Raw genomic sequence first — 23,366 nt, 5'->3', positions numbered from 1 at the left:
TGGCTTCATGGTTTCCTTTTGCCCTGCCCCTTGGTGTACATTTATTTGGATAATTTTAGCCAGAGATTCCCTAAGGCCTTGTGCAACCCTGGGTGGGCCAGGAACTACAAGAGAGTTTTCTTTTTTCTCCAACAAAAAGAAGGCCCAGCCCTTCAGCCTCCCAGGCCTACTGGCTGATTTCCCTGTTCCCCTTGTAAACACAGTAGCCGGATACGCTAGTCGAGGCCCAGACAGGGCTGTGGTCATCCCCACACCACAGGAAAGGGATGCTCAGGGAACAACGCTCCAGTGCAAATTTAGAGATGCTTAAATAGGGAAATAAAGGGACTGGCTCGTACTGGCTTCTGCAAACCCATGATCAAGGCTTAGAAATATAGGACTCACCCGGTACAGCTCCAGAAAGAACTACAGATGTTATATAGGACACTATTTGTACAGCCCTTGAGCTGCAGAGTTCATTCACCCAGGCCCTGAGCAGCCTCCCTGTGCCAACCCTTGTGCTGGTTGCTCGAGACCCAGGGATAAGCCAGACATAATCCCTCTCCTCAGGTTGCTCACAGTGAATCTATAAGAGACCCTCGCCCCCTTCCCACCAATAAAAGTAATCAATGAAGGACACTGATCAGTAATATCTGGTAGGACCAGACTTTGGGAGCCCACATGGGGCACCAAACCCAGGCTAGGAATGGGATAAAGAAGGGGGAAGTAGAGAAAAGGTCAGGAAGGCTGCCTGGAGGAAGTAGTGATGCTACTAAACTCAGTCATACAGAAAACAAGTTAACTAAGCCAGAAAGGGGTGCCTGTTCAGCACCAACAATACAGATACCCCCTGGGCCAGGGCTCTAAAAGCTCCCATTCTTTGATAAAATTTTGAAGAGGAAAGCATACTCTTATATTTGTTCTTCTTTTAAAGAACATTCACTTTCAATGATAAAGTGAACCTCTTAATGAAACCATGTATATGAAACTATTTTTTCAAATATAAAGCACTATGCAAGTGTTAGGTGGTGACAGTAATGAAATAGCTGTGACTGTGATGATCACAGGGGTGGCAGTGATCCCCACCATATGCCTGCTGGACTGCTCTTCACTCAGTGACTCTGTTCAAGGTCCCTAGCCCAGACTCCAGGACTCAGAGGGTGTCCATCCCAATGCGTCCTCAGCAAGGCCAAGGAAATCCAAGTAGCCAACATCCCGCCATGGCAGCTCCCTTTTAAAGAAGGACTCTTAGTGTTCCATGGCACTATGGTGGGAGTGTCCACAGGAAGAACCTCTGGGGGCCAAATCTAACCGTGCCTATGATACTCTCAATGCCATGCACATACCTTTGACTCCAAAATTCTCACAATCTATATTATAGCTATGGTTTCATGTCCATGCAAAGCATGTGTGAGGAAGTATACCGCAGCTCTGTTTAAAACGGCTATAGACTGGAAACAACCTAAGCAGTTAAACAGGTTGTGACCTAGCCATAAAATGGGAAACCATAAAAAGTCATGAAAATAATAAAAGGATTAGTTCCCCATGTACTGATATAAAACACTCTCTAACATATATTTCTGAGAACAAAAAGCAAGATACACAACAAATATGTGTAAAATATCCATTAAAAATAAGGGGTGATGCACACACAGACACACGCACCCATGCACATGTAGAGACTTGCAGGAAAGGCACACCGAACATGGCACAGTAGTTGCCTCTAGGGGAGCACCTGGGGGCCTGGGGAAAGACATTTCTTTTCACAATATATTTTGTCTTGATTTATTTTTCTATCATTAGCATGTATTTCTTCCTTAATTAAAGAAAACTATTTTTTTTTTTCGTAAAAAGACAAAGAAGTCTTTATTTACAAATGTATTAATAAAATAAACCACAGTGAACCCAGATTAACCACTTCCTATGAAGACAGCCAAAAAAGAGTTTTTTCAATTCAGTTTAATGTTGCTGAGAATGGAATTTACTCAAGCTCAAATATAATATCCAATGCACACGTTCATGCAAACCCACATACTCCGTGTGGAGTTGTGGTGACAAGTGCAATCATTAGCACAACCTGATTGCTAATCTAGGCTTGACCATGTCTAGTGAAGCAGTGCCAGGAGTCCATTGTCAGGTAATCGGACAAATGCAGAGTTCATCTAAGCTTTTTGTTCAACTGGAACAGAATTTCACACCCTGGAGACCATCCTCTGCTCTATTTGCAAGTGTCCATATTAGGCAAAGTGATACTTGATATGGCCCAGTGGGTTCATCAGAGCCTGGCTTTGGGGGCCGTGGTGGGTGATTTCAGAGGTCTGGAATGTCAGATAGGCTTATCTAGGCCGGGAGATAGCAGCCTTCCTCTCCCAGTTTCACCCCTCCCAATCTCCCACCCTGGCTCCCTACCTCCCTCTGTAGCTCAGGAACCACATAATGAGTTGGGCTGCATGAATCACAGTCTGGGCTACCTCCCACTGAGGACTGGAGAGGCAAAAATGGGCAAGGGTCAGGTTCAGAAGCAAAAGGTGTGGGGTGACCCTGCTGGATGCTCACAAAATACAGGCATTTACTTTCCACAAGTTAATGAGTCTCCATTATACAGGCTAGCCCCATTTCTGCTGGTGACAAAAGAGTCCATGACTCATTTCCTGCACACATATTTTTATGGCAATGATGTACAAATACCTTCTGTCCTGAATTGGCTACTTGTAATTAATGAGCCACCCCAGGAAGGATGGTGAAAGAACCCTGGATTGGGAATCGGGGCTCATCTTCAATGGTTCTCCACATCCTCTGCTTGACTGTAGGACCATGTTTTCACAACCTGGCCCCAGGAGGCCTTTCTCTCTGGTCTCCTCCTGCCATCCACCCATTCTGCTCTCTCTGGCTCTCACCCTCTCACCTCTCCCCACATGCACCTTCACTCCCATTTCTTGAGCAGCACACTCTGCCTGGATTGTATCTCTCTGCTTGGTGTTCCCTCTAGCTCTTCCCTCAGCAATGCAAGGCAAACTCCTACTCATCTGTCAAGCCCCAAATCATACCTCCTCTTCCAGGAAGCATTTCCAGACTACCCCAGTCACACATACTCCTGAAGAACAGTGTATACACCTCTCTCACAGCACTTAGGATATTAATGGTAATAATGCCTGAGCATTTACTGATCACTTGTGCACTAGGCAACATTCTAAACACTTTACAAAAATAACCTTCTTTAATTTTCACAGTCACTCCATGAAGAAAGTACCTCATTCTACAGAGAATGCGACTGAGGATCAGATTTAAATAAGTTGCCCAGGGCCACAGAGATATGAAGTGGCTGATGGGTGCCTAGACAAGTGCCTGGCACATAGTAGCTGCTCAGTAATTATTCACCTCAAAAATGATCACGTGAATAAACACAGACATAATGACATTTCTGTCTCCTCCATAGAAAGTTCAAGTAAGAACTACTTCTTATTAATCTTTCACACCATCTCCCCTGTCAAACACTTACTAATGTGTAGGGCAAGGGAAATATATAATAAATAAATGAACAAAAAAATAAATGAGCAAACCAATACAGGGAGCCCAAGACCTATCAGTGCAACTCACCAGCTTCAGACAGATAGCTTTAGCTTGCTGGGCCCTGTTTGTTACCTGTCAAACGCAGAGACTGTACTCAGCATTCTCTCAAGTTCCTTCTAGCATTAAAGGTACATATAAAATAAATGCCCAGACACCATGATTTTGTGGTGATGGTAATCCCCATACTAAATTATTGCATTTTCTTCTGGGTTGTTTTCCCCAGGAACATTACATAATTGGATGTGGCCTTTGATCCAGGTACTATCCTAATACAGAACCAATAGCAGTCCTGAAAGAGTGAATTTGGCCTGATCCTTAGTTCATTCCAAGGTTCATATCCAAACAGATCACACCCAGGGAAAGAATTATTAAGTGACTGGCAAAACCCTCATAAATAACAATCAATAATACACAATGATCCCAAGTTAGATTATGCAACCGGCATCTAAGCCACTGCTTTAGTGACCTTGCAGGTCCTTCTCCCTGTCCCCTGTCCCCTGTGCCAGAGACCTTCTTCTCCAAACATATCCTGGTCACCATCTCCCCGACCATCACCACCAACACACACGCGCGCGCGCACACACACACACACACACACACACACTTTCTGCTGGAATGAAGGGAGCAGCATAGTTCTTAGCACATAGCAGGGGACAATAAATGCTTATGAAATGCTGAAGCCCAGATCCACTCCAGATGGCGCTGAACTGTGTCCACATCAGCACAACGTGGGAGTTCTGGCTGAATTTCATTCATTCCCACTCTACCTGTGGGTAATCAGGAGCTTGGCTATATGCCTGGGACCTGACACACCTGTGTCCCATGATCAGCCACATGCATGCTAATGCCCAGCATTTCTTGTTTGGCTAATGCTCAGTGTAAATGACTACACCAAAGGATACCTAAATGAGGGGTGCGAGCAAGACTGGATCTGTTCATGTTGGAAGAGCAGGAGGACTGTGTTCTGTATTTTGCTTGACTCACAGCAAGGGGTATAAGTGTCATGCTCACAGAACTGAGCACTAACTATTCACATGAATCCAGTATGGAAAGGATCTCTATCATAACCGGGTTGCAAATAAGGACTCACTGGAGAGGACACCTGTTGTTTATCCATCTCTCACCTCATGTCCTTGGGGACCTGCTCCTCCCTCACGTCAATCATGTGATCTTTGAAAGGGCTTCCAAGGACAGTAGCCAGCTCCCCTGGCCTTGGCCACAATAACTGCCCAGAGGTGAGCCTACAGGGGTCCTTCCCTGAGATTTTTTTCAATATTGAGCAGGAAGAGAAAGATTCTAGCCTTTTGTGTCATAACACTATAAACATATGAACTAGAGTCTACCAACATGAAAAACTGTTTGCAGGATGGAGGAATGGAGCCAAAGCAAAGCAAACATCCAAGAGCTAGGTGGAAGGAGAGGGAACAGGAGAGACTTCGAGTGTCTGTACCTTCCTGTCTACACCAATCACTGATTTTCCCATTTTCTTTAAAGTAGTGTGAGTTGGGTTTCTGAAATGTGCAGCTAAAGTGCCTCACACAGTCACAACTGTAGTTAGAGTGCACTTTCAAATGTATTTCCTACTCTTCAGGTAGTTTTTATGAGATAGGCTATCACACATTTCAAATGTCTTTGTTCCTCCTCTTAAGAAAGGTGTAAAAATTCCTGGGCAAGAATCCCTCTTACTCAGCATCACTCGCTGAAGATGTTAGTTCTTCCCCTTTGTGTCCCAGGCACCAATGGTGACCTGCCAACCACAGGATGTGAGGACTCTTCTATTTCAAACCATCACAGCTTGTAAAATAGGGGCTGGCCAGACAGGCTAGGCAACCGGCTAGTGATTTTTGAAAGAAGGACTCTTACATGGTGGTCAGACCCTGCGTTCCATCCCTCTGCTGGCTGACTCCCCTTGAAAGTCTGTCTTCAGATCGCCAACAGAGTTCCCCCAACAGCTAGACGGGGCAATGCATTTCCTAATAAACTAAGGCCTCTGAAAACATTCCCTGAGAAAACATTGCAGTCTAGCCACCTGATTTCTATAACACCTTTTTCCTTTTTACCTTCACCAGAGGATATGTTTTTATTGATTTTTAGAGAGAGGGAGGGAGGGAAAGAGAAACATCAATTGATTGCCTGACCGGGAATCGAACCAGCAACCTAAGTATGTGTCCTGACAGGGAAACAAACCCACAATCTTTTGGTGTATGGGACGATCCTCCAAGGAACTGAGCCACCTGGCTAGGGCTATAGCACCTGTTTAAAAGAAAGCCACCATGTGCAATTACTGAGAATGGTAATGCTTCTAAGGTTAAAAGCTTCCCTGACCTCTGTGTCTGAAGAACTTGCCCAGTGAACTATGAACGATGAAGTTACAACAACTAGGAAGGGAGGTGCTGGGCGGGGCTGGCATCTAAGACATTGGCCCCACTCCTTTCTCCCCTTCTCTTTCTTTAACACTTTCATCTCCTCTCTGTAGGGCTGAAGCCTGGCAGGTTATGGGCAGGCACTGCCCGGATGGCTAGAGTACTCTGAGCTGAAGTGATGGGTCTGTTTCACTCTGATGCAATGTTCTTCCCATGCCCCATACAGCTGTGCATCCCAGCCTCAGAGGAGCTTGGCAGCTGTCTCCCCGGGGGCAAGGGAAAGCAGCCGTATCCCACGGTGGACTCAAAGGCTCCTCATCACCAAAACAAACACACAACAGTCCTGATCGCCATGGAGAGTTCAATCCTCTTGTCTGGGATTGGCACTGACTAGAATTCCAAGGGCTCTGACTGAACTATCTCCTGTGAGGTCTAAATACAGCATGCTCACTTTTAACCTAAACATCCAATCTGGACCAGTGCCCAGGGTGGACAGCCCCCAAGGCCCAGCCAGGAAATCTTGACTCCTGGCTATCCATGCAGCAATGGGCACTGCAGAGCTATCTGAGGTGGGATGTGCGGGTCAGCCCCACATTCGCAGATGCTGTCTATGGCCAAACAAAGGGGAAGCAATCAGCTTGTGGAGGGTTAGCCACAAGCATGATCCTGGACAGAGAAATGCATCCTGGGGCAGGAGGTGGAGAGGTAGAGAATGGGAACGTTGAGGAAGATGAGAGAGGGGGAGGAAAAGGCAGTAACGACCAAAGACATATTTCCTAGCCAGTTAAAGTCAGCGCATCTTTCTAAAATGTTTGCTCCCAGGGGAACACAACTCCCTAATTATGCCTCTCCACGGAATTTAGGGCTTAGGCTCCAGAATCTGGCCAAGGTTGCCTTCTAATTGTGTGACCTGGGGCAAGATCATTGACTTTTCAGTTTCCATATCTCTAAAATGGCCCAATGGATTACTGTGGGCGCGCAATGAAACCATGTACATAAAGTGCCCAGAACACAGAAGTTGCTCAATAAACAGTAGTTACTATCAGAAGTAGTAGCAGTAGTAATAGAAGTAGGATAATGTCAAGCATGCCTTTATTTTCTCCGCCTTGGAGAGGACACAAGAAGAGTTGTTAGAGCCACCACAATAAGATGGAAACTCCCAAACCAGGATAAGCTGTGCATGTACATGTGGACAAAGAAAATCTTCAACTGAACAAGGCAGTAAAACACACCCACACCTGGTGAAAACCTTAGAATGTCCAAAGGGCAACAGCCTCCTACCCTCTCAGCAAGTCAGCCCACATGCCCCACAAGGGTAAGATGTCCGCACACGGGTTCCCTTACCTTGGTGTTCATGCACGACTTCCCTCGCTTATACTCCTTGTGGGATCCTCGCTTGTCCAATTTGTACCACAGGGCTTTGGCCTTCCAGGTGGTGACTCTGGACTTGAGCTTGGAATAAAAGTTTCTGTGGTCCAGAGGGTCTAGGTCCAGGTGTCGAGTGAGGATGTTGAAGGCCTGGAGGGTGCCCTTGCATGTGGAAGCCTGGACAAAGTTCTCAAAAACCTGCCCAGCCTGGGCCTGCTTTTCGTCTTCATTTTCCCCCATGTTTCAGGAGCCGTGTGGAGTGGTGGCGTGGAGAAGATGAAGGAGGACACCATGAAGTACCCGGAGAAACGTCACACCTGCAAAGGTAGGCGGAGGCAGAGGTGAGCTCCAAGGGTGGGCAGGATGAGTGCTGGGAGATCAAATAAAATTACTTTAAGATACTAAACATAGTACTTACTACTAAACATAAATAATCTATAGAAAATGTACAGTCACACGGTCTAACCTAGCAATGCGGCCTCGCTGGCAATATCTTTCTCCCTGCTCCTCTCACTGGCTGACAAGAACCACACATAGCTCAAAGCTATAGCGGGCTGATGTCAACATTACCTGGTCAATTTTGCTGTGTGCCAGATGGTTCTACAAACAGTAACTAGTAAAAGAGAAAAGCAGCCTAAATTTACCACCATTAAAAACCTACAATTCTTGCTGCAAATTGGTTGACTAATACGATGTAACCTAGCCACATGATATTAGTACACAGGCCAAAAAATTCCAAGCACAGGCCTCCCCAGGTTCTATGACCTTCTCACCCATCATTAGACATCAATCTATAAGGGGGTTTTTTTGTTGGTTACCAGAGTGCAGGTCTTCCCCCTATACAGACAACAGCAACTTCTCAAAACTTCTCTCTGTTCCTGGTATCTGCTGGAATCACAGCATTGACCTCCACCAGAGAAGGACAGAGAGACATGTGGGTCTCCTCCTGGTGCACGAGAGGAGCCCGTGCTTTGTAAGCCCAAGCTGTGAGCTCTTTGGAACAAGTGCTTAGGCTGATAGAAGGGAAAATGCGATGGGTGTTCATTCACATCACAAAAATAGCTCGCCTGGGTTTTGGCCATAGTCCTTTCTCCCTGTACCACTCTAACCTCAGGCATTTCTTGGGAAAGTCATTTAAGTTTCAAAGGAACAAAAATAAATTAGAGCTGATTTTCCAAAGCACTGGCTATTTTTCCAGAATTCAAAGCTAGTGCAAGAAGACAAGCATGGAGGAGCTGGGGCTGGCCCAGTGGTCCCGAGGGCTTGAGGGGGTCTGTAAATGAGAGGATACGGCACACTGAGCTCCCCGAGACAGAGGCCTGGCAGGAAGAGGTCAGCAAACACAGCAACAAGGCCCTCAGGCTGGGCGGCTTCCCTCTCCAGATGGGAACGCTATATGGATGCATTCAGATTGCGGGCTGGCTTTATAACACTAAAAGCAGAGAGAGACCAAGGTTTATCGCCTTCCTTAGTCCCTCACTCATTCATTCAGCAACAGTTCCTAGAGTCTCAGCAAGAGCCACGCATCACCCTAGGAGCTGGGGATACAGAGAGGGCCCCTAGCGAGGGAGACAGGCCATGAAGAGTTGATTACAAGACGGTGGGGAAGCCCTTGTACAATATGAACACAATGCTTACAAGCCTAGCGCAGGAGGTGGCCAACAGAGCCAGAGGAGCCCTGAGAGGGAAATGCCAAAATGCTACAATTTTAGGAGAGGGGTAGATTTCACTAGAAAATTGGGGAATGGTTGTTTCAGTCCATGGAAACAACACACAAAGGTGTGAGTCTGGACAGAGCCAGTACCACTGTGAATGACAGTAAGTTCAATGAGCTGGGAGTTCAGGGCTCGGGACAAGGTGTGGTGGGGACGCCCAGGAAAGATCATGGAAGGGGCTGGCTTCTCCAGTGGGCCCTAGGGTGCAGGAGACGAAGCAACAGCTGAGACAGGTCTTTGGGAAGATGGGCAGGCAGAGGGTGGACTGGAGAAGGGGGCAGCTAAGGGGCTGTCCAGGCAACAATGAGGAAAGTGTCAGGGAGAGTAAGGGGAAAAGTTCACCCATGAATCTTGTACAACAGCCTGGCTGAGCACCACCTGTAAGGAGCAGCCTGCTGGGGACAGACATGCTCTCCAGACACTGGACACCCAGATACTGATGGGTGAGGGGGCACCAGCAGCAGAGTAGGACCCCACCCTCTCTTCCTTCTTTCCCACAAGAGCTCTCAACACATCTGCGCTATGCTCAGCAGAAGGCAGACCAGCACATTCCCTGATCCAGGCCTAGCCAAGTTCCACTCCTCAGCCAGACCTCTGTCCTCCATGAGAACGTACCTGGCTGCTCTGGTCCCTGCAGCTCAACAATTCAACCAACTTGCAAAGCTCGCTCTGAGCTTGCCTGGCACTGGTGAGACATGGAGTCCCTCACAGATGCTCTCCCAGCTACTTTATTGTCTGCGATGCTCACTTTGGCATCACTCACATAAACACTGCCTCCTACTGTGTTTCAACTTTCTCCCATCCAACACTTGCCACCCAGAGAGCATAAACAGAGAGCAGGACTCGTTTGCTTTCCAGAGAGTATTAATATCCTCAGTCTTTATCTTTGGAACCACTTCTCTGCGCAGCATTGAACAAAGGATGCAGTCTCTGATCGGCAAATACAGAGGACCCGGATTCGACTGGTATCCTGCAGTCCTTTCTGAAGATGGGCAGGTGGTGCAGAGAAAAGCCCAGGCTCTGGGGGTACTGGAGCCCTAATCTAAAGCTCAGCTTGCCCACGTGGCCTCACACAAGCCACAGCAGTTCTGAGCCTCGGTTCCTTCTTTTGTAAGAGACAGGTGACAATCTGCACCTTGCAGGGCTCCTGTGAAAGGCAAGACACAATGTGACAGCAAAGCCTGGCTCTGGGAGGCACTCCGTAGACGTGGAAATATGGGCTGCACCCATTAGATGGAGCGGGCTTGTATCTGGGGAACGCACCAGTTTGAAAAATCGTTCTGTAAATCAGTTCTCCAAGTTGCCAGCTCCTCCTCATCTGAAATGGTGATGTGTTGAGAGGTATCAAGCCCGACCTGACTGCCAGAGAATCATTTACAAACTGGAAGGACCTGTCTCCTCCCAGCCCAGCTGCCTCCTCTCCTCCCCCCAAAGAATAATGAACAGCTTCATCTTAGGCCTCCAGTAGAAGGAGCCAAAGGTGGTGCTGCGGGCATGGGTGGGCGTGGGAGCTCCAGGAACCGGCTCTTATCTAGAGTGAGATAAGGGAGGTGGAGGGAGCCGGCCGGACAGAAGATAAGCGCCACCTTGGACTGTACCCCACAGCCCGTACCAGGCTCAGACCTGCCTCCCTGGATCGAAAGGGTACAGCCTCAACCTTTAAAATCAGCTTTCCAATTTAAGTCCAAGACCTTAAAAATGACTACTAGCCGTGTGGGGTAGGTTTCTCACAGAAGATCACCAGGATATTTAGAGTTGGGCAAACCTGGGTGTGGAGCTGCTCACAGGTGCTTGCTGTGTGACCCGAGGCAAGCTATCTAATCTGTCTCAGCCTGTGTTCTCATCTGTAAAGTGGGGATAATAATACTCACTCATAGGGTTGCAAGGATTAAATTAGACCATGTAGGTGATGCATTCAGCACCTGGTGGCTGCTTGATAACCAGCTCTCATTACTACTCCTCACATGGCCCAAACCCTAGCAAACCGAACAAAAGAGAAAAAGGAACACAAATGATAACCACTCGGCTCCCCAGGCCGAGGAATTAGGTACTTTACAACTAGAGGCTGCGGGCTTTCAATTCAGTTCAAATCTACCTCCTGTGTCTCCTTGGACTCTTCACTTCACTTCTGAGTTTTAAGTTCCCCATATGTACAGTGGGGAACCTCAAATGAGGAAGTTTGGGTAATGAACTGAAAACATTCATGGTGCAAGGTGGTTTTATTAATGAAACAGGAAGGCTGACTTAGAAGGACTCTGTGAGTCTGTGTCTGAGCTTCAAGCCTTTTCTTCCAGAAACTGGAGAGTAATATTTTTGGTACATCTCCCCCCTCCTTCCCCAAAAGGAGAAGGTCAAGGATGAGTTAAATCAGAGGATCTTGGGTAAATGCTCTTGTTAAAGTCTTCCTTGTCAACCACCACCCAACTGTTGCCTTTTTGGAGTTTGATGTGCAATATAAATAAAACCAGTGACCCAAAAATATGAAAGCTTTTTGCATTTTCTGGGAAGAAACAAGATGTGATGCTTTAGTTTCCAAGAATAGCCTTGAAGCAATTTGGTTTTTGCCAACTGAAGTCCCTTATTTGTGGTTCTGACTATGTGACTTCATGAGTCACAAAGCAACTTCGTTTCCTTGCCTCTGGCTGCTACAGACTAAAACTTGGGACCTCAAATTGCCGGAGATACACTTTTAATGGGCTTGGCCCATGGCATCTGGGAGACAAGTTCAAGGTTTATGTAGAATCCCTGAGTTCCTCTCAAATTAGAGAAGGAGCCTCCTGGCCCAAGAGTTGCCAGTGCACTTACATTTAGGACTGTCACACCTTCTGCCTTCCCTGGGCCTCATCACCTGTCAAATGGCATCAAGAGGTGTCACCAGGTGGTGGATAAATGGCAGAGTCCTATAGAAACTTCAGGAGGGCTGGAGGGACACTGGGCAGAACCTTCCCACAAAGCAGCAATTTGGCTCAGGAGAAAACTCAACCCTGAACCCCACCCTCAAGACTTACAGATAAGATATGTTTCAAGGTAAATACAACCTTAAGAACAAACCCTCTTCCTACTGATACTACCAAGCTCCCCATTCCAACTTACCATCTCCCAGGTTATCTCACCAAGAGGCCACTGGGAGGGCCAGTTTTCACAGCAATGAAATGAGCCCCCCCCCCCCCCCATGCACTCACAGAGTGGCTAGAAGGACTAGAAGCTCCAGCTTTGGGCCTTGAACACAGAAGACCTTCGGTCATGGCTACCTGCATCCAACCCCTGAGATAAGGCAGGAGCTAGTCAGAGCTTTGGCAGTGGGAAACGCCTCCCACACATACCTCCCACACATGCTGCATCTCTGCAGAGCCCAGCATGGGCAGAACACCTGGTTTGCAGGTGATACCTGCAGACATCATCTTCTCAGCTGGCCCAGGAAGGCCTAGCTTTCCATCTACGAGGGCAAATGGCAACAAACCTGAACCAAAAGGGGTAACTCCCAGGGTTGGGAAGGGACTGAAAGGGCCCCCTTGTCCTCCTTGTAATCTCCTTCCAGCCAGGCTCCCCAGCCTTCCCCTAGTCACCTACCCAAATGGAGAGCACACTGCCTCCTGGGGCAGCCTGCTCCACCCTTGCCCCTCTGACTGGAAGAGAGCCTCAGAGAGACCCATCTGTCTCTCTAACAGCTCCTCTCTGTGCCTGGTTTTAGCCCTCAAGATCCCTCACAGGAAGTCAAAGCCCTTCCATGCAGGTTGAATGCAGATGTGCAGAGTCTTCTTACACATGCCATTTGGAGCCCCCCCTAGGAGGGCTGATGAAAACATCCAAGAGATGAACTATGAAATGCAAACAGGTTTCCAGTCTGCAGCAAGGGCCTACACACTGCCCTCTGTCTATACTGCCCCAGGGTAGGGAATTCAGGAAAAAGGCTCCAGGTCCACTGTAGGCCCTGGCCTTCTATGCTGCTCCTCCACTGACTCTGCCCTCTCCTCACTCTTTCTCAATAGTGAGTTGACTCCACTGGTCTAGCTTAAAGAGACCTCCTATATTCTCACTCCCTGAACTTCGCCCATTTCCTCATGGAATCACTCACAGTAACAGATCCCGAGATGATCCCCACCTTTACCCTCTGCAATGAGGCAGAGACCTGCATGCTGACCGGTCACAGTGCCAGGAAGAAGGTCAACATCATCAGAGGCCCACGACAGGCAGCCTCTTTCACTTGTGTTATCCTAAGGGGTCCTCATAACAAACCTGTGAGGTGGTGTGAGGAGATTTTCTTTCTCCCAACCTCCTCTGTTTTTAGTCTGTAAGGAAGGCACTGGGGATAAAAGTCATTCCAGAACTTGCCCATCTCACTTTTCTTTAACGCAAGTATGAGTTTGCCATATGCGGTTCCTATTATGTGTGTATACACATATGTGTATAGATATATATGTGTATATGGATGTGTATATGTGCATGCATGTGTATATATGCATGTGTGTATATTTGTATTTGTGTATATGCATGTGTATATATTCATGTGCACATGCATGTATGCATATACATGTGCATGTGTGTGTATATATGCATGCATATAGGTATGTGTTCGTGTGCATGTGTGTGCATGTGTGTATATATGCATGCATGTACACACATATTTTAAACATTTTTCGTAAGGATTTCTAGCCAGTGTTCCACATTTCCACTTGTACCTCTAGGCCTCTCTTCAAGAAACTTCTAAGAGAACCAAAGCCTTTGAGGTGGCAGAACTCTGGTCTGGGCATAAGGAGACTGAGCTTGCCTCTGTCACTGCCCTCATGAGGACACTGACAGCCACACTGCTCAGCTGCTCACAGTATGCCAGACCCTGTCCCAGACCCTTTATATCCATGACCTCATTTAACCACCCTTGTTTGACAGAAGAAAAGACAGATTTACAGAAGTTAGTAACCTCTTCAATATCCCACAGTTAGCAAGTGGGGATGCTGTGAAACAAACCCAGTTCCATCTCACTTCAAGATCCACACTCTTAGTCACCAATCAATATGAACCATATAGATGGAAATAACAGGGCCTGCCTGTTCTGCAGCCTCTGGCTAAATTAAATGGACTCAGTCCTGTAGTCTCTGAAGTTCTTTCAGGCTCCAAGAGTACAAATGTCAATGACAGGGTGTGGTTTCATGAGTTATGAAGCAACCAAACAATTGAGTATTAGGCACTCCTTTCAAAATGACATTTATAAAGACATTTGATCCATAGGGAAATGCTTATGCCATAATGCAGGGTGAAAAGCAGGATACAATTTCAGGTTCTCAACATGCTCCAGCTCCATTAAGTAATATCTAAGGAGAACCAAGCAAGCCAAACAGTGAGCAGTGGTTGTGCATGTAAAGTGGTATTTCAGATGATTTCTATTTTTAGCTTTATGCTTTCCTGTAGTTCCCAAATTTTCTACCAGAAGCATGCATAACTTTTATAATCCCTTCTATATACACATTCCAAGTCCACAGGCCTTCTCTCCCTGACTAAAGTGAGGGTCTCGGCAATAGGAGGTGGGCTTCTGTCTTTTCCTCAGGCCTAACCAATGCTCGGCCCCATGCGGCCCCACAACACTAGCAGTGCTACTTTTCTCCAGAAAATAAAGGGCCATCCTGCAAGAAGGGCTGACATGTGCTAACTTAATGAATTAGCTTACATTCTCTCAGGTCAAGGACCAGGCCCCCGAAGCTGCTCTGTTCTCCAGATCTCAGGCCCCCAAGTCCAGTGTGGCAGGCCCCTTTCCAGGCAACAATGCTGGTGAACGGGGAAGACGACATCTGTGACCCAATCTCAGCTTTATGCCAAGATCCTTTGCCAGTGAACCACAGGAAAGAAACCTGTGTACCTGGTTATGGGCCAGGGGGTGACTAACCCATCTCAGCACACACTGAGCCCATGCTACCAACAAAAACTTAGTCTATTCTGCATGTGTCCCAAATCCTCTTGATCGCACAGTGGGTGCCGAGGAAAACTGAACTTGAAATTTACATTTCCAGGAGGCCAGCCTATCTCCAAACTAATGGTGGAGGTACCCAGAATAAGCAAATTCACAGACACGGAAAGTATCCTCTACTTACCGCTATTGTAAGTTCTGTGTTGAAGTTAATTTTTCACTTTCCCTATTCCCAGTTCCTAGCATAAGGCCCTCTGTACATAGTATGTGCTAAATGAATGAATGGGTGCTCCATCCTGGGGAACATAATCATCATTGACATTTAATGAGCATCTATGAAGTCTTGAGCAATGTTTAAAAGCTTTACAAGTATCAAATAAGCTAATCATTGTAACAAACCACAGCATTGCTATATACTATTTTTATCCCCATTTTTCAAAGAATTAGAAAAGTTAGCAACTTGCCCAAGGTCGCATGGCCAGAAGTGGTGAACGTGTTATTTGAAGCCCCCTAGCCAGAGTTCAGAGGCCCCATCCTAAACCACCAAACCCGTACTGCTCCCCCGCCAAGTGGATGGAGGTCCACAAGTGCTCCCTTGTACACCACATCAGGGACTTGGTCTCCAGTCTAGACCCTTTAATTCATGATACTCCCCTAGTTTTCTTTCCTCAGACTCAAAATGCCAGCATCTGGAGTAATGAGGTCTCAATGCAGAATCAGATGAGGACAGTGGCTACTAAATAAGCCAGTAACACTCAGCTGAGAGGTGACTTTCAAGCCTTGGTGGGTGTGGAGAGACAGGCTAGCTGATCACCTAACACTGCTCTTTCCACCTGGGCCTTTCTTTGCAGCTGAGTGATCCTGTTCACCCAGGTCCCAGATAATGGAATGGGAGCAGAAGTGACCTACACCACTTCTAGGACCAGCGTATAAGAATCACCCCTGGGGCTCCTCTGTGCTCTTTCCACTTCTGCCAGGACACAGCAGGCTTTGAAGCCACACGTTGAAGATGGCAAAGCCACGAGGACAAAGGAGCAGACCCCTGGATGCCCACTTGGAGGAAAACCCTCTATGACCAGGAACATTTGAGCTTCACATACTTGAGAAATACCCTTAAATGTATGTGGAGTCACTGACTATCGAGAGTATCTGTCAGGCAGGAAACATCACATTAACTAACACAGTAGGTGAACCACAGCATGGTGGCATGTCAACTGTGGCCTGTGTCAGAAAGTGCTCCCTCCAAGAAGAAGGTTGACCACACGGGATTAACACCCCAAACAGCCAGTTCTCTCCTGTTCTATCTTCCCTTCTCTATCGAGATCGTGGGAACGTTGCTTGACCCCCAGAAATAAATGTGTCCACCGCTCTACTTAAGCACCTCACACATACACATATACCCTATGTTAAAAAAAGCACATCCCTTCCCTACTTGATGCTGGAATAAGATAGGAGAATAGGACAAATAGGCTAGAGCATTTGTCCTGGGTCTCAGTAACTCCCCGTGTCCTCAGCTGAGTCCCTGGAAGCCCATGTGCTGTGATGGAAAGAACGTGGACTTCTGAGTCACTGAGCACTCCCTGAGCAAGTCATAAACAACAGAGTCCTGTGAGGATTAAATAAAGGCGTCTCTCATGCCAGGCTCACAGATGTGTCATTAAGTGTCATTCCGGAACACTGCCCTGGGGACAGGTCCCACCACCCCAAGATATCCCAGGCTCAACCATGGCAGACATTGGTGCATTTTCACACAGATGGCGAGGGTGGCTCATTCTCTTCTTAGCCTACCTTATGCTGACATGGGACAGCTAAAAGCTTATTTTCACCATGTCTTTGCCCAGCACGCGCTTAAAGTCACTCCCCAGGTGAGCCTTTGTGTCAGGATGGCGCTACAACTCTTGACTTGCTGAAATTAGGCCTCAGGGACTTAAGCCCTAGTAATTGTCTAGATAGAGCAGGATGCTAGGGAGGAGGGAGAGAAGTCATGGCAAAGTGAACTTGGAAAGGATTTCTCAACAACGCCTGCTCTCTCTGCACCCAGCACCGCACCCAGGAGCCAGGGTGGCTGCAGAGCAATGAACCTGGGAAGCTCACAGCCCAGCTGTGCCTTGTGGACTCTGTCTTCCAAAAGCTGCCCTCCCTTTGAAGAATTGTGCCAAGTGAACACATTTTTCAAATTAAGAAAAAGTGGGGAAGGGGAGCCTGGCCGGATGGCTTAGCTGGTTAGAGCATCTTTCCGTACACCAAAAGGTCATGGGTTCGATCCCCGGTCAGGGCGAGTATGAGAGGCAACCAACTGATGTTTCTCTCTCTCTCTCTCTTTCTCTCTTCCTCTCTCTCTAAAATCAATAAACATATCCTCGGGGGAGGATTTTAAAAAAAGGGGGGGGGGGAATCATTGCCTGACAAAAGTTTTGTGTTTTTCTGATTTGTGAATTTACCAATGTGAAGCCATTCTTTAAAATGTGCACAAATTCAGTCCCAGTTAGAGCCATATTTCCTTTTACTGGAGAAAACAAAATGGAACTCCCCCTCCTTCTCTTCACACTGTAGCCTGCCAACGTCCATTTTCTCACTGCCACTTACCCTTCAGTCCACCACAATCTCGTTTCCACTCACACACGTAGCCCACCCCGGGCATCGTGCCCAAGGTCACCACCAACTCTCCCTGTTGCTAAATCCAGTCATCACTTATAGGACCTTATCTTGCTCTGGTCTCTGCTTGCTGTCAGCCTTTGCAAACTTGTCTCTCTCCTGCCCCTGCTCTTTTGCTGTGTCTCAAGGTTCTGATCAAACACTCCTATAGTTCAGCCACGATCTATGTCCTGATGGCCACCACCCCCACGCTAGCCCTCGATGTGTATTTCTCTGCTGCCCTTATGTCAACTGCCAGCTATGTATTTCCTTGACTCTCTCGTAGACCGCACACAAAGTCAATTTACCCTTCTCCCACACATGTCCCTCCCCCACACCCCCAACCTCAGAGAACAGCCCCATCTGCACCCCAACTCTCGAGCCAAACACTCGGAGTCACTTTCTCTGGCCCCTTTCCCTCATCGCAGAGAGCCAGCCAGCCACCACCTGCCTCCTCAGGCAGCCTCATCCACGACCTCCCATCCTGTCCTTCCTTCTTGCTTTCACCATTTATGAAACTCTCAGTCTCATAAATGCCTTTCCTGCTTCCAGATCACCTCCCTCCCATCCACCACCCTACTTCTCAAGCTGCTGCTAGAGAGATCTTTATATCAAAAATGCACACTTGGTCAGGTTCCATTCCTGTTTCAAATCCTTCAACAGCTCCCTGGCAGTCTTCAGGGTGGAGTCCAAACATCTCAGTAAAGCAAACAAAAGCCACCATGATGCATTCCCCCCTTCCCTGCTCCTCAGCCTGCCCTCTACCCCCTTCACTTACCCCTCCTACTCTAGACTTACTGAGCCAGCTGCAGTTTCCTGATAAACCCAACTCTTTCACGCCTCCTTCCCTATGCCTTTGCTTATGCTGGTCCCTCTGTCTAGAATGCTCAGCCAGACTCTGCTCACTTGGTGAAATCCCAGTCAGCTTTAGAGCTGAAACATCAAAGGCTGCGGAGTGTCAGGGGTCCTGGTTTGGCCTCTGGAGTCAGGCAGACTGGCTACAAACCTGACCTGCTGCTTACTAGGTATGTGGCGTGGATGAGTTAGCTAACCTCTTTGAACCTCAGTTTTCTCATCCATAAAATGGGGATAATAATAGTTCTGACCTTGTTGGGTTATGGGAGGATGAAGCGCAATGACGCCTGCCCACCCGGGCCTCCCATCACCCCATTTTCCCACACTGTGCTCTGTGGAGCTACTCATGATGGCTTCATCCACACGACTGCATTGATCTGCTTGCGGGGTCTGCCTGCCTCACGAGACTGTGAGCTTTCTGACGCCAGAAAGCATGTCCCAGGACCTGGCACTTGTGTCTCTGGCAATGGTGGATGCTCAATAACTGTGCTTGTGGGTAAAATCTAACCAAGGACAGCACAAAGTTCAGGCCATGTGGTAGCTTGAATGGTGACTGCCTTTTGTCTCTAACCACCACCAGAATTGCCACAGGAGCCTCCTAACTAGTCTCCATTTCCCATCTTCCACTTCCCATCTCTTGGGCACCGCCTCCACCCTGCTCACAAAACTTCAGGGCTCCCTACATCCCACAGCATAAGTCCAACTCCCTCACTGGGCTCATCAGGGCCTCCCACACAGCCCCCATTTCCTTGATAGGTTCAGTTCTCCAAGATATTCAGGATGCCCTTGGGCTGCCCACCCAGTGCTCCACATCCAGGCTCTGCCTTCATCCTCCAACCCCACTCAAATCTTACCCATCCTCTGAAGCAAAGTCAGGCCCCATAGTTACTAATTGAAGACCTACTATGTGCTGTCTCCCATATAAGCATCACACTCTATTCAAGGAATCATAGTCAAACTAATAGTTTTTGGTATGAACTGCAGTAGGGGTGGGTTCCAAGACTGTGGGCACAGAGACAGAAGATGGCATTACTGACAGCCTGGAGAGCAGCTCACAGAGGAAGTGGCCCCAGAGCTGGATCTTAAGGAGTGAGCCAGCATTTTCAGGTACCAAGCTTCCCCATCCCTTCCGATCTTCCTCCCCATACACTTGTCTAACTCCTGGAACCTATGCCAGAGGTCACCAAATCTGGCTCTACAGCAGATTCACCAGGAAGTGCCCAAAAAGACAGCTTCCCGGGCCCACTCCCAAACAGAACTTCTGCAGCCTGAGGGCCAAGGGGAAAATGTTTTTAACTCTCCAGGGAATTCTGTGGAACAGCTAGGTTTGGAAATTACTAACCACATTCAATTCCATTCATTGCTTTTTCTGAGGACCTACATTGGACCCAGGACCCTGCATGGCACTGTAGGTACCAGGTGAACAAACTCTGTCTCCCTAGCTTCAGAGAAATTACTGTCTGGTAGGAAGGCAAAAAGTTATATTATAACATGAGTGTCATACAGGACAAAGATCAGACTATTTGGCACTTCATTTAGCCTTGAGCCCAACCTATTCTTTGTGCATCAGCCTTGTTTGGACAACTGATACGTAAACTTAAGGAAAAGCCCAGTGTCTTTTCTTTTCTATCTCCTGGAGTACACATCTCAGTTCTGGTGAGCAGTTGGTACTCAATTAATACTTAAGATACAAATAATTCAACTTTTTGTACTACATCCCTTTTTGACTAATTCGTCCATGAACAAGTTGTCTGCTGATTTTTGTCTTTATAATTTCAGTGCTGGTGTAGTGTGGTGTAGGTAGTTAGTACCGGTTGGTTGAATGAATGTTTATTGGTAAAAACCTGTTTCGGGAGGAATGGAACAGCTTACATGCACCACCTTCAGAGGTTACTTATAAGACCTCCAAATTTATCCTTTGAATTATAGGCCTTTAATTTCAGGATTAATTTCCTGATATGAAATTATACAGGCTTTGTTGTTTATGATGTCATTAATGTTATTAGCAATGTAAATAATACCTCCCTGGATCTCAGCAGTCAGTGGGCCTCTGTGTGGGGGTGACCCTGGCAGAAAGGGAGATGCTTATCCATTCCTTCCATGAATCTCTGTCCACCCACCTAGCAAGCAGTCCAGGCGGCCACACCCCTTATCCCAGCCCCTACACGAGGGCCTGTAAACTGCAGTCGGCCTTTATGAGCAGGTGTGTGCACCTGCATGGGCAGCTGGGCCATGCTTGAGTCAGAAAAGCCTCACGTTCAAAGACTATCAAAGTGTCAACATACTTGGGAAACCAGGATCTGTGATTTCAATATAAATTCCCTATTATATTGGGGCTATTTCTGTGCAGAGAAGCAGCGTGGCAAAGCAAGAACACCCATCAGGAGGTTCTCAGGAGACATGTCCAAGCACGGGACCTTCAGCCAGGTGGGGTGGGCAGGGCCAGCCAGGGAAGCCAGAAGAATGGGCTCTACCCTGCTTTCACTGGTTCCACATTCCCAGCAGTTTGCTGATGCTATTGTTGTTTCTTTGTGTGTTTATTTTAAGCCCCCAAACCAGGACTCAGTCTTGAGGAGGAGAATTTCTGGATGTGGATCTCAGCTGATCTGGCCTGCCCCTCAGGCCCCAGCCTAGAAGATGGGAGATCTGTAACTCCCTCTGCACCGAGGACCACAGGGGTCTTTCCTGGACAGCACGCAGGCAGCTCAGCCTGACACCTGTTCACTTTGGCTTTGCTTCTGCTGGAAAACAGGAGGATTTGCTTGCTGGTTATTTACTTGTTCATTTATTCATCCCACAGAAGCTGATCTCCGTGTGCCAGGCAACGTGCTGAAGGAGTAGAGTGTAACGGTTCTCAGCTCCAGACACTGCCCGGGTAAGACACTCTGAGGAAGCTGCCTGCCCTTCACCAGGGCCCGCCCAACGGGATCTCTGCCCATGTCGAATATACTGCTATCTGGAGGCAGGTCAGGGGGCTGAGCAGCAGTGAGAGAGGGACTGTTTGAGCCACTTCTTTATTGCCCAGAGGAACTAAGGTCTCCTGGAACTATTTTCCCAAAAGCTCTATGAAGCCAATTAGGATTCCAGACAGTAAATACAGCAAGGCCTCTCTGATAAGACATGGGAGAACCAGTCCCAAAAATACACTCCACTGCTGCTCACTCCTGGGGAGATCGCTGGCTTGACAGGTTGCACTTCACATTCCAGGACCAGGCGTACGAGCCTGGGGCTGGACGGTCCTGTAGCATCAGCCGGTTGGTGATGGCCGCGAGGCTGGCGCTGAGGGCAGTGTGGGCCTGTGAGGGAGGGCAGCAGGGGTCTAGGAGAAGGCTGCCTAGCCCTCCAGGCAACACTCAAAGGCCATGACCCTGTGAGCTTAGAAACGCTTGGACAAGTGCTCCAGGACTGGTGACTGCCTTGACCATTGCCCCATTCAGTGGGTCAAAATACCCCTTACGGACCCAAACCCCCAAAAAAAGCAGCCCCAGGGGAGAGGACCGTACAAGGTGTGACGGGGCTGGTGAATTCTCCGTAAAGGTTAGGGAGACAGTCTCCCACTATCCATCCCTGTGTAATAAATCTGTGTTGGCTGAATAAAGATGCTGGACTCTCCTCTTGGTGTTGGGCTTATGTTCTGAAAAAATACATTCACTAAAATAAGCAGTAGCTGTCCCCAAAAGAATTTTCTCTTTCCTCATAATGAAACCCACGGACTAGAAGAGACTGACTGTGATACGAGACCAAGAAGCCTCTGACTTTAAGTCCCTCTCTGGTTCGTTGTTCGCCTCCTCTCATGAAGGACAGGTCCAACTCAAAGCTCAGTTTCCAAAACTGGTTTCCTGGGACAGACCTCAGCAAGGGGTTCATCAAAGAGGAAAGAGACAGGAGTTCCTGAAGGGCTCTCTCCCTTCACCATTACTCCTCCCACTCACAAGAGCTGGTATTTTTAAAGATTCTGGCTCAACCCTCATGGCAAATAATCCACTTCCCGATACTTTTGCCTTGCAAGTATTACCCTTAAAAACAGCCATATCTTCTCATTGGTCTTTATTTTTAAGTAGCCTTCTCACCCCACATGCCCAGCTCCCACAGAATGGTCGTGTGACCCTGTCTGGAACGCAAACCCCTCCCTGGAGAGACAGTCTGCACACGAACTCACAAGGGTGTTTGCTATCAGCTTATTTGGCAAGAGGAATCTGAGACATTTTAAATATGAACTGGCAGTGTGGTCTGTCCCACTCCAATGCCTTAGCCGCATCAATAAACACTTCCACTGGTGCGTGAGACACACGAAGTAGGAACGGAACACAAATGTCTGATAAGAGCCCCACCACATTCCTATGGGGAAAGGTGCGTTAGGGGCCTGGAGAAATCTATCTGGAGAATCTTTGCTCGTCTCAACTGATGTTTCTTTCTAAGGTCTCGCACATAAGTATCTTTTTAGAAGGACTTTGACAGGCAGGTTCCAAACCCCCTCCTCCTACCCCAGCTTCTCTCTCAACTAAATGTTCCACTCCTTCTACCCTCTGCCGAGCAGAAAACATGCACATAACTCCTCCTGACTTCCAAATGCCGAAGCAAGCCTCTTCACACCACCATAACTTTCTCTTGGAAGACCCTCTGCCTCCTTCTCTGCTTAGCAATCTCCTATTCATCCTTCAATACCCAAGTCCCACAGTACCTGCTTGGTGCAGTGTTTCCTGTGTGACACGCTCTTCCCAGTGCTTCCTGAACACTTGTGTCTCTCTGTGACTATGCTTAGAACAGTGACTGTGACCCTGTACACACCTGTCCTGACACCATGGCCACAGGCTCCTGGGAATAAAGGGACTAGATCTTATCCACCTTTGTATCCCCACAACCAAGCCAAGGGCCTGGCACTTGAAAGTTCCATAATAAATGTTCCCTGACTCAATCACTGCCCGGCCAACTTAGCCCCAGTCCTCCCTTCTCTGTGGAACAAGAAAAGGCTTTGGAGTCAGA

The 23,366-nt window shown here is 47.8% G+C and overlaps 1 protein-coding gene across 6 annotated transcripts in view; it reads right to left on the bottom strand.

The window, feature by feature from the left end:
* The window catches only part of MICAL2 (microtubule associated monooxygenase, calponin and LIM domain containing 2), a gene marked incomplete at its 3' end in the record, with an annotated part of 136,153 nt that overhangs the window by 79,436 nt on the left and 33,351 nt on the right, over positions 1-23,366 (bottom strand). For all 6 annotated transcript variants that reach the window (XM_081154137.1, XM_081154140.1, XM_081154139.1 and 3 more), the window contains one exon: positions 7,257-7,597. In XM_081154137.1, the coding sequence (XP_081010263.1) occupies positions 7,257-7,520 (264 nt within the window). In that variant the 5' untranslated portion in view covers positions 7,521-7,597. The remainder of the gene's footprint in view (positions 1-7,256; positions 7,598-23,366) is intronic.

The sequence above is a fragment of the Miniopterus schreibersii genome (assembly GCF_964146895.1).
Source record: "Miniopterus schreibersii genome assembly, chromosome: 12".
NCBI classification, from domain to species: domain Eukaryota; kingdom Metazoa; phylum Chordata; class Mammalia; order Chiroptera; family Miniopteridae; genus Miniopterus; species Miniopterus schreibersii.
Note: the sequence above shows the minus strand (reverse complement) of the source record. Positions and strands in the feature narration are given on the sequence as shown.